The sequence below is a fragment of the Hippoglossus hippoglossus genome, chromosome 14, assembly GCF_009819705.1.
Source record: "Hippoglossus hippoglossus isolate fHipHip1 chromosome 14, fHipHip1.pri, whole genome shotgun sequence".
NCBI classification, from domain to species: domain Eukaryota; kingdom Metazoa; phylum Chordata; class Actinopteri; order Pleuronectiformes; family Pleuronectidae; genus Hippoglossus; species Hippoglossus hippoglossus.
Window position 1 is genome coordinate 11,749,273 of NC_047164.1, and position 16,846 is coordinate 11,766,118.

At 43.3% G+C, this 16,846-nt stretch overlaps 1 protein-coding gene across 5 annotated transcripts; it reads right to left on the reverse strand.

Annotated features, from left to right (window-relative positions):
- Positions 1 to 136: 136 nt before the first annotated feature.
- Positions 137 to 16,845, reverse strand: slc7a1a (solute carrier family 7 member 1a). Of its 5 annotated transcripts, XM_034607043.1 has the most exons (13): positions 16,622 to 16,793; positions 9,450 to 9,721; positions 9,185 to 9,367; positions 8,888 to 9,046; positions 8,262 to 8,439; positions 7,913 to 8,046; positions 6,129 to 6,351; positions 5,400 to 5,539; positions 3,322 to 3,424; positions 2,944 to 3,149; positions 2,682 to 2,833; positions 2,458 to 2,566; positions 137 to 1,815 (listed from the first exon to the last, which is right to left on the reverse strand). In XM_034607043.1, exons 2-11 carry the CDS (start codon positions 9,634 to 9,636, stop codon positions 2,694 to 2,696), a joined length of 1,653 nt encoding a protein of 550 aa, XP_034462934.1. In that variant the 5' UTR covers positions 9,637 to 9,721; positions 16,622 to 16,793; the 3' UTR covers positions 137 to 1,815; positions 2,458 to 2,566; positions 2,682 to 2,693. The 5 variants fall into 5 exon arrangements, with proteins under 5 accessions (XP_034462934.1, XP_034462935.1, XP_034462936.1 ...); XM_034607044.1 differs by lacking the exons at positions 137 to 1,815; positions 2,458 to 2,566 and adding an exon at positions 4,711 to 4,847 and having other exon boundaries at positions 2,769 to 2,833; positions 16,622 to 16,845; XM_034607045.1 differs by lacking the exons at positions 137 to 1,815; positions 2,458 to 2,566; positions 2,682 to 2,833 and adding an exon at positions 4,711 to 4,847 and having other exon boundaries at positions 3,107 to 3,231; positions 16,622 to 16,845.
- Position 16,846: the final 1 nt, after the last annotated feature.

Below are 16,846 nucleotides of genomic sequence, written 5' to 3' on the forward strand. Positions count from 1 at the left end.
ACTCCCAAAACAAGAAACAAAATGCACTGAAAGGTTGAAACGAATGAGAACAATGTTGACATGATATGTTGATATGTGTTAATCGATGAATATATGTGCTTTTAAATGATTAATTCATCTTTTTTTATTTTTTTTAAAAGGGGAACTACACGTTAAAATTCGTTCACAGATCTTGAGTTGTATAGAGCAGCAACAAAAAAATGGAAATAAACATGAACATGGGTGAGGAAATTCTACCTGATCAGATTCTTCACAGGCTTTTACTGAAAAATTCAGTCGAGTCAGATTCATAATCTGAAAAACACTGGAAATGATATTTTAGAAAGCGGGTAATAAAAAAAGTCGGCCTGTTTTTTTTTTATGAGCTACAGATGCTAAAAGACACAGCAGCCAGCACTGTGAAAGACACACTGTGATCTAGGGATACTTGATATCCACTGGCATTCAGCAACCGCCAATGTCTGCACCTGATGTTCAACATGTACCAGGATTCACAAATCAGATTCCATACTTTCACCCAGGGTAATAGATTTACCAAGTAAGAGGCTATTTAAAAAACTATCACTGTGAAAGGCATTTAAATCAGATATCTGTTGAAAATGTAGAATATTCCTGTTTGGCGTTAGACCGGATCACCTACTCTGACTGTATCTGCATAGGATATGCAGAATTGTGTTTAATTTTGTTTAAACACCAATTCCTGCATCATAATGTGCTGCGACGTCCATGACTCTAATGTTCTCCACTGCTTCTTGCCTGATTTAAAACCACACTGTATAACCACGACACGCTGCCAGTGTCGGCAAGTACAACCGCAATCATTCAGACTGAAAGTCGGACACATGGGAAGTGTGAGTTACAGCTTCCTGCCGGCCCAGTTCTGCAGCTGAACGAGCGCAATTACATCACAGACAAGCAGAGTGTGCTGCAGGGCGTGTTGTGCAAGCTGCCGCTCGTCAGCGAGGCACCGTCGGGAGAATTTCAACATCAGTTACATAAGAGTTTATCGGGTTTAACAGTTATTGGTACGAATCTGTATTTAATACTGACGTGTGTTATCAGATTTTCCAGAGTCATGTAGATACAGTGCAGTAGCTGTTACGTTGAAACAGATACATGCATCTATCACCGCAGAGCTTTCTGGCAACAAGACGATAGCTGTAATTTCATGTGCACATGGTCCTGCTGCCAGAAATGTAACCCAGACACTCTCTGAAGAAGCAACCCTAACATGAAGACAATGAAATATTCAGGTTTTCCCAGTATCTCTGAGCCTCCCTGAAACATGTGTCCTGTCTCCAGCATGAAGCCCCCCCTCCCCCCACCCGCTTCAGACAGCAGCTTAACCCCAAGGCCAACCACAAGGGAGTAACAAGCCTGTCTCACAAACTGAAATAATACAAGTTATGTTTATAAATGTTCTGTTTTAGGATGATACATTTATCACCAGCCGCCTGCGCTCTACCCGACGTTACACGGCTGTGAATTTTAGGCCAAACTGTTATTTTATCATTACTCTCCCCAACAGGGAGTACCGTCAGTGAGGGGCTGGGAGTTGTCCTTTCAGAAATACTCTTACACAGACAGACTGGGCGTCAGGGCAGGTTGACATATGTTCCGAGGCTTCCTACAAATCCTCATCCTCAAGCTCCTCCCCGGCGAGGATTCCGTTGTGAAGGAAGGCCTCCTTCTCTTGCGACGCGACCTCCGATTCGTGATGCTGCTTGAAGCCGATCATCTCCGTGTCCGGAGACGAGCGGGTCATCTCGGCCTCAGCGCTGTGACGGTAGCCGTAACCGAAGTAGATCATGAAACCTGAAGAAGCAGAGCAAGAAATATCATCAGTGTCTGCGATAGAGTCATTGAAATTAAAAATATGGTTTTAGGTTGCTGTTTTGAAACTTTATGTCTATTTCATTTCAAAAACTCTGCTTTTGATGCCTTCTGTGATAACCTGAGATTTAAGAGTGAGATTTAAGAGTTTATTACCGTCGCTATGATTTTCATCTGTGTTCGTTTGTCTGGGAGTTAACAGGATTACACAAAAACTACAGGACAGATGACGAAGAATCTGGGTAGAAGGATGCATTATAGTTCAGGGAAGAACCCACTTAATGTTGGTGCAGATTTGGATCAGGGGGCAGATCCAGGTGCTTTGTTTTTTCAACATTTATTTCCTCAGAGTAATATATACTTGCTTAATGTGACTCCGATGTGAATTTGCAACCTTAAAATTATGAAAATAAACCTCACAGAGTGGTCACTTTATTGGACAGCAGTTTCAAGGTACTAAAACAAGTGAAGTGGCAGTTGTGTGTATTTAGTCTCAGAACCAACAATCCTTCGATTAGAGACACTCAAGTGAAAAGTGTCCTATTATAAGTTAAGTCAAGTTCACGTTCTGCAACAGGTGGGTCAGTATCGAGGGTAAGGTGGATAGTAACAGAGCATCACTACCTATGGCCATCCAGAAGGAAAATCGTATCCAAGTGCCTCTGTCCAGCTGCATCATCAGGTAGACGTTCACGAACATGCTGATCACTGGGAGGAACGGCAGCATTGGAACCTAAGGAGGGGAAATTTCAGAGAAAGAAAACGTGAACGCCGGAGGTGATGATGAAAAAGTAGTCGCCTGCTTTGAGTCCTTCATTATTCTACAGAGGGAGTTCCTGGAATCAAACCTTGAAAGATAGTTATGTCTTGCTCTCCGGTTGTCTCCCGATGATGAAGGTGAGGGAGAGGCACACCATAAAGATGAAGGTGAGGACTGCGATGTTCCACACAGCGAAGCCTCCCTGCACAGCCAGCACACTGAACGCCAGGATCAACGTTCCTGGAGGACATTCATTTTTATAGTATTTCAAGTTTAACTCACAAATCTCACCATTGTTTTTATATATTTTGTATTGTGTCGCTAACACACAGTAAGTCTGGATCACCTACCCATGACAGAGGCACAGACATTGACGGTGAAGCCCGACAACCTGGATGGCTCTGGGTTGTCTGGGAATAGCATCGTCTTGAAGCTAAACCGTTCCTCCATACCGGGCAGGATGCCTATACTGGGAATGCTGATGCCGTCACTTTGCTCCATCTCCTCCTGGGTGCTGGCCATCTCATACGCCATTCTAGGCTGCTCCGGCTGGTACCTGACACAATCAAACACACACACACACACACACACACAAAGCTGATTCAAACTCAAAAGTGTTTCCTCAAAAGTGTTTCCGCCTGAAAATAGGATCAAAATGGAACATTCAACAAGGGAGTTACTCTCCTGTCCCACGCTAGGCTCTGTACACTTCAGTCCCCACAACTGACCTGAGCACCAAGACACATGCCGCCACTAATGTGTAGGCCAGCAGCGTCCCTATGGACATCAGGTCCACCAGGTCCTTCAGGTCGAACAGAAAGGCCATGATAGCTTAAATGAGCAGGAAAGAGAAGACAGAGAGAGCAATGAAAATATTTGCTTCAGTGTAAGAACATTTTAAACAAAGATAATTGATATATATTTTCAAGATTGCCCTCTGATATGCGATTAAACGTTTTTCAAAAGTGTCGCAAGTCATCGAAAAACCACACGTTGTCTCTACCAGCCATGTCATTTGTTAACAGGAAAGTCGAAAGCTGACTTAAAATGATTCTCCTGAGTTTTAATCATATATTAACATCATCTCATGCATCCTCCACTTCTTCATCACTCCATCTCCCTCTCTCTGCCACCCTCTCTCTTTCTTTTCCTTATCCCTCAGGGGGAAGCTCAGGTCGGGTCAGTAGGGGTTGATTACACTGCTGTGCACTAGTTTGGTATTTGTCAAACACATAAGATGAGTCTCCAGCAGGACACGGCCTCTCAGCTGAGCGTGTGAACACACACACACACACACACACACACACACACACACACAGACACACACACACACACACACACACACACACACACACACACACACACACACACACACACACACACACAACACTCAAACAAAATATGGGCACGTTTCCCCATCATCATGCTGGCCTTAATCTAAAGTGGAGGCTAGTGGTTGTCACATGTACACACATAATGTATCGCAACTTGTTGATCCAAACTATTTTATTAAAATCAAAAATTGATATAATAAAGTAGCTGAGTAGTCGACTGTTTTGCCAGCAGGCATAAGCTCTACCATCACTTTCCCTAGGTTTATGTAAAAAAAAGGCAGAAGCACCTGATAAAACATGTAGCTATACACCCAAATGCTACACAAATATTTCAGTTTGAGTCCTTAATTGTCCGTTTACCTTGAAAGGGCCTACACTCTATAAAAAGAAGGCTTTATATCTCCCCCTGGCTTGTTCAGTGCCACAACCCCCATCCCTCGATTGACCATGACAGTGGTTACCCTTAATTAGCTAGACTGTGCCGGCCAATTTTTATAAAATTTTCCACAAGAGATCTCTAATGTAACTAGATGAGCGAAGAGAAATCCCGATGACTGTTGGTTATTAAAAACAATTCCATGTTTTTACCATCCTTGGCAGGCAGGTATGCATTCGAGTTCCGACCTGAACCTGAACACTGACAGAACACCTTCAGACGTATATAGGGTTTTCACTTATAGCCTTGTTTCCCTCCTTTAGATCTACTCTGATCTCTTATATGGGCTCTCTGGAATCCAGTAGAGGGAAATCTGTTGTAGCGACCAACCCCTGTTTTTATCTTACCAGACATAACCCCAGCAACCATAGTGGACGATATGGGGGACTTCCTCTCGCTGACGTGGGCCAAGAAGGAGAAGAGGAGGCCATCCCTAGCCATGGCAAAGATGATACGGGGTAGGGGGAACATGGAACCCAACAGACTGGGGTGGAGTGGGGGAAGAAAACATCAGATTGGAATAGTTGTAGGTGTAGAGCAGAGGGACAAGAGGGAAGGAATGATTGAAGGGCCTCAGTAGGAGACACAGGGGAGGTGTGAGTGAAAAGAGGTGAGTAATGTCAGCAAGACAGAAGTAAGACAGGGGATTCGGGGAGGGAGACTGTGCAACAGGATACTCAGGGTGCACTGCAGAGCATCAGGGTCATGATGGTGGTCCAAGGGCATTCGGATGTCAGCATGCAAAATGTATCTCCCTTAAATACCAAATATTGTGCCCACCATGCTGCTACTCTCCATTCCAATGTGGTTACCTAACCATGCAGTTTAGTTCTGTATTCATGTTCTTCCTCACATCACTAAGACACAGGTAGAACATATCCCTTAAGTCGCCGAAGATACATTAAAACACGTCAAAGTCACTGGACCATGCAGGCGAAGACACAATAACCTAAATACACACTGTTCGTGCTGCAGCGTGAAGAGACGCCTCTGTGTACGTGGATGCAGTTTAAAAACATGCGTGTTAGTGTCTCACCTGCCCCTATGCCCGAGGTGAGGGTTGCAGTTAACGGTGTTTGGGTGCGGGGGCTGATCTCGGACATGAACTTGAAAAGCAGCCCATCGTCGGCCATAGCCCAGATCACACGGGGCATAGGGAACATAGCACCCAGCAGGCTACCAGGGGGGGAAGACCAGGATATATAGTATCCACACTTACACACATGAAAAGGCCGTGAAACATACATCAACATAGACTCTAGCTCACATAGACAAAGCACATATATAGTACATAAACATTACAGTTACACAACCTTATACATACTGTGCATGACATATAGGGTAAGATAAATAACAGCATGCTAGGACATGTTTGATACCCAAGCACACGTCTGTTCACACCTATCAACCTGATCTCTTTAATTTAAAATGCATTATTTAAAAAAAAGCAATATTCCCACACAAAATAAGTGTGCATATGGTAATATCACCTTAATCAAACAAATAAAAACTGTTTAGTCGTGAAAATGCAGATTGTGGTGACCGATAGTGACCTGCGGCAGTGCTACATAATCACATACTAATATCTTATTTTCAGTTCAAGGGATCAAATGCCCTCTAAAGCTAAATATACACTCACACAGACACATGCGCACGCACGCACACACACACACACACCCCTAAATGTGTGTGTCTGCGTGTTTATCTAAGCGAGAGACAGAACTAGAACATGCATTTTGCATTGCAGGCTTGTGTAACTGCTCACCTGGTTGACAGAGCACACAGAGAGCCTACAGCTACAGCGTATTTGGCTCCTCCCCAGCCCACGTATTTAAACGCTACAGGCAGAGGGCTGTTGCTGTCCAGCAGGTAGTACGGCATCATGAGGGTGAGGGCAGCGGAGACACCGAAGTACGCGACGAAGCAGATGAGCAGCGAGGACACAATGCCGATAGGGATGGCTCTCTGGGGGTTCTTCACCTCTTCACCTAAAGGCATGGAAAGACAATTAAAGTGGCAATAAATCACTTTTTACTGCAACAGGTGCAAACATTTGTCTTTGAAACCTTTTTGACATGCATCTATTTAAAAACATTTTTGAAAAGGTCCCGGTTCTTTCTGTGCGGAGTTTGCATCTTCTGTGATTAGTTCTTGACTATTAGAACAACACATATGACTCCAGTATGCCATTACTCTAATAAAGCAGGTAACTACAGGGATATTTATATATTTTAGGTCAATAAGATCAATCTCCTTTTTAATGTATCATTAACCTCCATAAACTGTATCCAGCATTACAGCTTAGTAAAATCGCTTTTGTTACATTGACAATAACATTTTATTAATTGTACATTAAGCTGTCAAATTACCCCATAAATAGTTTGAATGGGATGGGTCATTTAATTTGGAGGAGACATAATTAGCATCCATCCATTAGCTGCTATGTCAGATAGTTTGTTAATAACTAACTATTCACAGTTTGAATGCAGTGATGCAGCTCAGAATAATTCACTGTATCCACTCCTTGGCTGTGGTGGCAGCATTCTTGGAAACACGGAAAAACTGTCCAAACAGAGATATATTCAAGAAACATTCCGTGTGGTATTTTGCAACACATTTGAACAAGGAGCTTATTTTGTCCCTGTGCACCCGGAAGACTAAAACACCCAACTATTCAGACGTAGCGGGCGATTATGCAACAGCGCTCTGAAGGTGAACACTCAGGTCTTGTTCTGCAGTGAAATCACATCGCGATGATGGAGCGTGTCCTGCGCCACTATTCACGATGAATGACAGCTACTGATTTAAGATTGCTGGAAGGTCAGGGGTCACAGGAATAACAGAGGTTACAGTTGTGTGAATGTACTGTACTGGCTGCACATGTGTGTGTGTGTGGACGGGGAAGAGATGCTGGCTTCATGACACCTTGACGCTACACACAAACAAACACACACGCACACACACACACACACACGGTATAATGGCTTAAAGGTGCCTAAGTGTGTGTGTGTGTGTGTGTGTGACTGACATGCCCACAAGCTACACTCCAGTACTCGTTCAGGGTTAACTTCACACCAGCCAATTAGAATTGAGGAAAAAGAGGGGTGGGTAAAGTCAGGGGCTGGAGAGTAGACAATCTGAAAGAAACTCCCCTTTTTACTACTCAGGGGCCTTGAAGCGTTCAGGAACTACACACATAAAGACATACAGGTGTGGATCTGCACAGAAAAAACACTCGCCCCAAAGCCCATATCTTGATTTATGTCGCTAAGCTCCGTCACGTTGCTCGGCATTCTGCCAAGAGCAGGGCCCAGCTCACTAAACTGCATCTTTTCTTTTACACCCTGCCCCTCTCGTGCAATGCCCCTGGAAGTTGAGGATTGAAATGGTCCCAACTCAAGATCCAGTTTCACCCCCCCCCCCCCCCCCAGAACTGAAACATACCCATGAGGCAGTGGAAAGGATTTGAGAAGTGGAACGAGAAGAGAACGAGGCCAACAAAATTTAGTGTGTGTGTTTTTCTTTTTTCTGGTCTCATGCTGCACTGACCTGTGGTGGCGATGCAGTCGAACCCGACAAAGGCGTAGAAGCAGGTAGCAGCTCCTGAGAGGACGCCTGTGATACCAAATGGCATGAAGCCGCCCACTCCTAAACTCTCTTTGCTTGGCAGGACAACTGTCAGACTGGATGGGAAGGGTATGGAATAAATGAAACCAGCAAAATACCACCTTAAATTTAGTGTTTTAAAAAAAGGGTCAGTTCACCAAAATTACAACCTCTGGATTACCCAGAGTAAATGAGACCTTTAACAGTGAAAAATGTAGTTTACAATATAACATGGAATGTGTCTCAGATCATCTTCAATATGTGAAACATGTTTGTACATCTATTTTCTTACTTGAGACTGGAGTTACTGGTGTAATTGGCATTAAGGATCTCGTCAGGATCGAGTTGCCAATTCTTCATGGTACCCTTGACCAGCCCAGAGACCACCATGAACAACAGGACGAGGACGTTGATACATGTAAAAACTTTGTTCACCATGGCTGACTCTTTTACCCCAAATGCCAGAAGACCTTGGAAATAGAGAAGACACAGGATGGAATCAGAACGAGTGTTTGAAGATAGAAAAATAAATCAAACTTGCTATGCAGTCATATTTTTCCAGTTAGCACCAATAATGATTATCAGCAGCAGATTTCAAGTGTTTGCATGTCTGTGGTTTATTTTTAAATAAAGTGGTCTGTCAAATATTTGTATTCAATGTGCTTGAGCAAGAAACAATTTACAAAACATATTCTGTGACGTGTGTCTTTGCCAAAGGCTATAGAGCTAACTGTAGACAAAGAATGACTTAAATGGGCACCTTACTGAATCAGGAATTATGCACAGAGAGTAGACATATAATTGGCCCCTCTGTGTAAATTGTGGCCCCTGATTTAGAAAACATCATAGACACTGGCTCAGTGGAAACCATAAGTGACGAGACGAGATAGAGAAATATAGAAAGAGGGGTTTCCCAACCTGTGAGGGTGAATATGATGACAACAGCAAACATGTCGGGGTATTCTGCCAATATACCCGGAGCATTCATAGACATGTGTTCTCTACAGAACTGCTCTATGCGCTTCCCTACCAACTCGTCGAAGGTGGCGCTCCATGCACGGGCCACACTGGAGGTACCTGAGATGGAGAGAGAGCAGAGCTACAGCACCTGGTGTTCTTCAAATCCCCAATAAATCCAATTTAAGACAAGTAATCACCTCTAATTAGAAAGTGACAAGAAGGAGACAACATAGAAGGAAATGCTGAGTTGTTTACCGATGATATAGGAGAGGATGAGGTTCCATCCAGTGATGAACGCCCACAGCTCCCCTACTGTCACATAGGAGTACAGATAAGCTGAACCTGTCTTGGGAACACGGGCTCCAAACTCAGCATAGCATAGACCAGCCAACACTGAGGCCAAGGCTGCTATCAGGAAAGACAGCACGATAGCAGGACCTGGGATGGAAGGGGGAATCACAGGATTAGAAGATCTGCCTCAGAGGACATCTTTTACTTGTTAACTGTGATGTTAACTCACCCGAATTCTCTCGTGCAACAGCCCCGGCTAGCACGTAGACGCCGGCGCCCAGCGTGCTGCCCACGCCCAGGGCCACCAGGTCAAAAGTGTTAAGACATCGCGACAGGCGGGAGTCATCTGAGTTACAGTTCACCACCTTCACCCGCAGCAACCGCTTCCCGAAACGCAGGAGCTTCTCCAGCGCCATTGAAGAAAGTCCGGCCTCTGGGGGAAGGGGAGAAGGTCGGCTGGGATTCAGAGGTCACAGGGGAGCAGGGGAGAGGTCACGTACCCTAATAGGAGGCAAGGGACAGAAGGACGGTCATTAAACAAGTTTCCCACACTCGCAGTTAAAAGGAGAGCTTTAGTCTGTGACCGACAGAATCCTGTATCATGCTTGATCCACTGGTACAGCGGCACGTCATGCACATCTATAAACACCAGTGTCACAGGGTTCAAGTGCTACAGATCGGGTAAAGGGGTTCATCCGTGCTCGACAAACTGGTCGTCAGCAGAACACGGTTTCCTGGAGTGTTGCATAATGCAACCCAAATCCACAATGTGTGACCGCGAGCCAAAAAAACTGAGGACCTATAGGGATAATCCATCTTATTGCTGGGTATGTTTCCAACATATGTTATGCAATGCAACACAACTCACGGGAGAGGAGGCAGAGCCGTGAACAGATTGTTTCAACACAAAGAGAATCATAACTCATGACACAAAAATACTTTCTCCAATGACACCGTGGAGGCTCATCAGATTGAGTTACTCCTGCACATAGCAGAAGAAACTAAACTTACCAAGACAAATACTGTATCTGTGCTTGGAGTCAATTTTTCAAAGCATACAGAATAAATTTGAAGCAAAAAAGGAGCCCTTGCTCTTATTCTCGATCTTTTTCTTTAAGGATTGGATTCAAATTCTTTCAAATGAAATTTAAGGGGTTTTATTGCACTTCCATACTGCTGGCGGGCTTGCAAGTGACAGATTTAACAAAGAATAGTCAAAGTTTATTTAAAAAATAGGCAGAGACCACCTGACTTTTAGTCCCTTGTATGTGTCAAGCTCCAAAACTGCTGGATCCCACATTTCCCAAATTGTAACTCACTCGCATCTTAAAAAACGTCTCCCTTCCTTATTAATGGCAACTTCATGACACCTCCAGTTTGTAACAAACCCTTATTATCAGATTTATTTTAGACTTTATAAAGTTTAGAAATTGCTGCACTCAGCCTTTAAATTAAAGCTCGACCGGAACATGTTCTTTTTGGAGGCGTATTATTATCTGACATAACTACACACTCATTGAGAAATGAGCAACTGTCTCTGGAGGCACAACACAGCTGTAAGACTCCATAACCGTCTGCTGAGACGCTTCTCTGGGTCAGTCGTCAACGACTCATGCACATTCCCCAGTGCTGAGCTCAAATATACTGAGAGGTAATACTTGATATTTGGAAGGGAGAAACAAAACATGGAGGGCAGCTGGAGAAAAGTGTTTGTGTGTGTGTGTGTGTGTGGTGTGTGTGTGTGTGTGTGGTGTGTGTGTGTGTGTGTGTGTGTGGGTGTGGGGGGGGGGGGGGGGGGGTAGTGTGTAAACAAGTCGGAAAATGTCTGGAAGAAGTGCCGTGGTATGTTCCATGGAAGAAAAGACTTGAGGGAATGACATGAAGGAGAATAACTCCATGACAATTTTCAAGGTAATGGCCGCTATCCAGAAACCATTGACATGAGGACACAAATCTATAAAAGGTTGTGTGGACAGTGCAACAGTTGTGTCGTACCCCATGGAAACTTCCACATAAGGGTAAGCTGAGGTGACTGGCCTTTTTTTTCTTTGCAAAAAAAACAACTGGGTTCAAATACAGTGCAACCCATCAGATCCAGCCTATTGGACCACATATGAAGAATAGACATAATGGAGTTATACATGTTGAATAACAGATAAACTCCTGTAAAAAAGCTTACATTTGTATTGGGAAACATTTCCTGTTTCAGTTTTCCTAGAAAGCCATAAGGTGTATTCATAGCATTTGACTTCCCCTCACCTCCTAAGATGGCCTCTTTACATCAGGACATCATACACATGATATTCTTCACCTGATACCAGGTCGAGAGCTTCGATATCATCCATCCAATTCTCTTGAAAAAAACCCATTTATTTATGTGGTTGGGACAAAACTACTGAAAAGAGAAAATCCACAGTGGATATTACACTCTTAAAAGGTTAAGCTACCTTACTGTTTACCATTGTGCTACCGCCCATCATTAGGAGCATTAAATAATCCATTAAATCACTGGACTAGAGCAGCTGCGGTTAGAGCGCTGAGCCCATGCTTACGTTATTATTCCCCCAAGATAAAGAAGGAGCTGATTATCACAACGTCACGTGTGCCACATTATTGTAAAATCCAGGAAGTTCTTAAATAAAAGCTTAGAGGGAAAATACTATTTGAATGGCCAACGGTAATCATGAAGCACTTAGGGGCACGAAGACGCACTTCCACACACGTAAGCAAAAAAGAAAGAAGCCTTAATGAAATCAGTGACCTGGGAACACAGGTTATACAAGAGCTGAGACAAAACACAAAAAAACTTTCGGAAACATGAAGCATCTTGATATAAACTTTGTTAATGTTGCGTGAAATGTCAGTGTTGCAGATCGATGTCGATGGAATTAACCTGTGTCCATGTGGCGGAGTTCGAACTTGAAACCACCTATAGAGATACGCTTCACCTGTCGGTTGGGTCTTGACAGAATGAGGACAGATACGGTGATTAAACATCGCACCGGACTACGTATCTTTCAAGCTGCCGTGAAGAGTGCAGAGCGTTCAACGAGGCCTCGCCTATCTGAAATAGAATCTGGAGGAATCACATGGCTTGGCTATTCCAAGCTGCATACACTCGCACACAAATGCACACACAAGCAGTAGCTGGAAGGCCCTAATGATTAAAGTCCTACATTAGTACGTCTGGATGCACTTGAATTCTAATGAAGTCACTGAGCTACAGTTGCATGGAGCCAAACATTCACAGTTACCATGTTTTGAAAGAAGCCACAGCAAGCTCTAACAAGTGCCCGTAACTGGTGGCTGCATCCACAGAAGCCTTTGGCTTGGGGTCACTCAAGCGTGCCTTTGCATGAATTCATTCATGCACGCTTCATTTGAATTTAATAATGAAATTATTCTTTACACAGGAATAAAAACCAAGCTGTAAAAAATGTCTACAAAGCCCATCTGGCTTATGAAAGAGTGTTCTCTTCTTATCTTGGTGTAAACACACTGACACAATACAAGAGCTTTTATAAGTTTAAAAATTGCTTTGTTGAGAATAGCAGATGAAATGTGAAGACAGAAGAGGCAGCAACCACCAGTGGTGGGCGTTGAACAGGAAAGGGGGTGTGATCCTCTAGAACCAATGAAAGAGGTCTATGAATATGACACCGCTTACAGTTAGAGACCTTTTCAGTGCTACAACACTTTAAAGGCCACATTGAGCCTCCACTCACTTCAGCCTTTAAAGTTTAAAAGAATATATTAAAATGTCAAAAACTGCTAAATATAAATAATACATTTCATTACCTGGTTAATTTGATAGAGAAGTTCATACTGCTTCGGAAATAAATTATTATACTTTCCCAGACGGGCATACGGATCACTATATACCAGGAGGATATCACATTTCACAACTAACTGGCTGAAACTGCTTCTCTTTGGCTAGGTACGGATCACTATTACCAGGAGGATATCACATTTCACAACTAACTGGCTGAAACTGCTTCTCTTTGGCTAGTGTCTGATGTCAGATGGTAATAATGATGATGATGCTACTTGCACCTGGTTTTCCAGATTTAGGTCAGGCAGACTTGAGTGGAAATGGGTCATACATACAGTTTGACATTTCGTATATTTACTTTAAGGTATTTACTTAAGGTTTAAAAGTCTCTGGACATGGCTGTGTTTCAATCTGACAGTGAACTGACAGCCAGAAACAAGCAACCTGAAGGACATGCACTTTGAATTGCTACAATTTGTATTATTTTATTAGTTTTATGCCAGAAAAAAGGATTCCGCTTCCACTGAATGAGATCTGTTATGATGCAGAGAGTGAAGCTAGTAGTATAGCTGTGGACAAACAGGTGCAATTCCTCAAACCCGTAGCTAAGTTCCCGTACTCTCTGCGCTCTGGTCTGTCTCGCTGCTCTCACGTGCCATGGTTATAACAGTTGTTCTCACATATTATGCTCCACCATCAACACTGTCTTTGTCAAATATAACCATGACAACAGGATAGGTCCACAGCTCTGTTTGCCTGTGTGTAAAAATCCCTGCACACCACTGATTATAATGTACACAAGCAACACCACATAATGTTTGAGGAACAGACAGATAAAATGCATGGGGTTCTGTGTTTGAGTCGTCCACTTTGGAGTTGTTCAGTTACGCTATATGCAACGGCCCACATGCACACACACACACTATAGTGAGTGGAGTGTTGTTGCTGGTGGTTGACATTTTCCTTCTCTTCCTATCCCACACACTTTGTGTACACAGGATGCCATCCAACTCTGCTCGGTAAACACGACTGTACTGAAGCTTAATTGGCCTGTGAACAGTCAACATGGGGCCCCGTTCCACACAGACGTTTTTCAGGAAAAGTTTGAAAGTTTGTTAACTCCTCTTTTTTTTCTGTTTCCGAAACTGAGATCACGTAGACTCAGTCACCGCAGTTATTTGTTTATAACTCTGCGAAGCCGCAACCTGCACAGTTATGGCTACAAGTTCAAGCAGACCCCTCCAGTTGAATGTGTGTCAGTGACAAAAGGTCGGCCAGTGTGTCACGAGCAAGCAAAGTCATAGGCTGCACTAACTTTGTGTATCAAAAGCAAAAACACACAGGTGTAAAGTTGTGGCACCAACAATCAACAAACGTGACAGAGCACAACTTTCTAAATTAAATAATAATTGCATTGGAAAGTGTCCTTCGCCTGGGGAGAATATGGAAGCCACTGTAATCTCTTTGCTGGTTAGTTTGTCCTGGTTTTTGTGGTCTGGTCTTCTGTCCCAGTGTTATGATTTTGAATTGTGTTGATGGATGCCACTCAAACTGGCTACAGGTACAAATAAAGTAACTTAACCTAACTTGTTGATAATGTGAGTGGATGGTCAGCATCAGTTGAGTCATCGAGGTCATCTAGGATATTTACAAGAGAATATTTGAGTTCTTATCAGTTTTGAACCTGTATTATATTGACATACAAAGCAAAGAAATATTACGTAAAATAGAGATTGTGTATTACAACATACAAAATGTATGTACATTTATATTCTGATGTGAATTTTATTGTGATAGTGTTTTGTTCTGTTCAGGGATTGTTTCTGGGTACCACTGAGTACAAAGTTCATTCTCATAATCTCAATCTATTTCAATTCCAGCGTATTATCCCTTCTGTTGCCAGGAATACGCATTACGTGTGTTTATGTGTGTGTGACTGTAGGTGTGTGTTACTATTACCCCTGATCCATGTTTTGTACACACTGTCTATTTACTATTCCTTGAGTCACTCAGGAGGGCAGTTTGAACCCTGCTTTGAGATGTCAAAGTCAAAAACCACTAAATGCAACTAGTTAAGGCTGGACAATAAATATAAATATTTAACACAATATAATTTTCATAAATAGCAATATAACAAAAGTCTTAAAAGGGACAAGCGTTTATCATTCTCTGCCCATTAAGAACCATTTAAAACCACAACCTTCACTCATGAGCAAAAATCTGTCTTTAAACTTTCTTGTTTTAACTGTAGATAAACTGATAAAACATGTTTTAATCTATATATAATTTTAGACCATATCGTGTAACACTACAAATAGTTTAATATTAACTGTAAATTTAAGCAAAAGCCTCAGAGGTTGCAAAAATAAAGGTGTGTGATGATGTTAAGATAAGATAAGATAAGATAAGATGTACCTTTGTTGAGCTTGCGTATGAGAACTGCACAATTGGCACAGCAGCACAAGAAAGAAGCAGTGAAAGGGAAAAATGTGGTAAGAATCAAAATTAATTCTATGTAAAATAAAAAATGGAAATACTATAAACAAGGCAGTTTTTCTAAACGTGCAATGTAAAGATCAGAAAACAGGATGTGTAATCCGAATTCTTGGCAATATACAACATGTGCAGCAGAGCATGTATCCAACCTAACATTTAGTCTGAGTGAAACATGAGGCCCAACAACGCTGAAGCCAGTCCCAGAGTCCCAGTGAAGCTTCAACACGCACGCACACACGCACTCCTGTGCATTTGTATAGGCTACATCCAATCCTGCACTTGGCAACTTCCCTGTTGGTGACCCACTTTCAGACCAGCTATAGTTAGACCAACTAGAACTAGCCTGAACCGTGACCAGGATCTAAAAGGTCAATATATATTTATATATACATATACACAAACCACAGTCTTTTTGACAGAGATTTAGAGAAAATTACAAAATAAACCCTATTTTAGAAAAGAACTCCACAGAAAGAAGAGCTGACTTTTCAGATCATGGCCACAGCTCAGACCAGCTCTAGAGAGACAGACAGATAGATGGATAGATGGATAGATGTACTTTATTGATCCCAGCTCTACTTAGTTCCAGAGCGTCCCCACAGCCTCAGGAGCGCAGACCTGTCCGTGCTGGTTTCAGATCAGGTCTGAGTCCAGGAGACACATCCTGGTCCACCCCCGGACTCTTCGGACAGACCACAACTGTCTGCTGCAGTCAAACACTCCCCGGGACCCCCTCTCACATTACACCGCGGTCACTCACAGACAATGAACTCAAGCAGCCAGTTCACGTGAACGCATCCAACTTAGCTGCGAGGATCTGAGGAGCGAGTTTCCGCAGAGAGGAACCGTGCACCTCACTTGTGGCGTCCGAAGCAGAATCACATCTCACGAGCTGCTCGTTGGAAAGCGGTCAGATTCGGCTTCGAAGCGAAAGAAACATGTGGTTTGCGGCGTGCGCGCTCGGGTGCGTGTTCCTGCAGCCGCTCAGCTTAACGCACGGAAACGCGTTGCCTCAAAGCTCTCCCAAGTGATGCGTGCACGCTGCAAACCATCCAACCAAGATCCTGATACTTGAAGTTAGTCTTCACACACTGTTACACCGAATGCATGTGGCTGCACATGAAGTTCTTTACCTTGGAGATCCTGCAGGAGCGCATGGAGCAGGGATCCAAGACAGGGAGCTTCCCTCCGAGGTTTGAAAAGCACCTCAAAGTGGAGCAAAACGAACCGTGTCGACGCTCTGTGGTGGTGGTGGAGCTGTTGTGTGTTTCTCCACAGGTGGTGTGGAGGAATTTAAGATTTCGGGTTGCTGTGTTTAGCGAGTGTAAGTGGAGAGGGAGAGGGGTAACCAGGCAGCC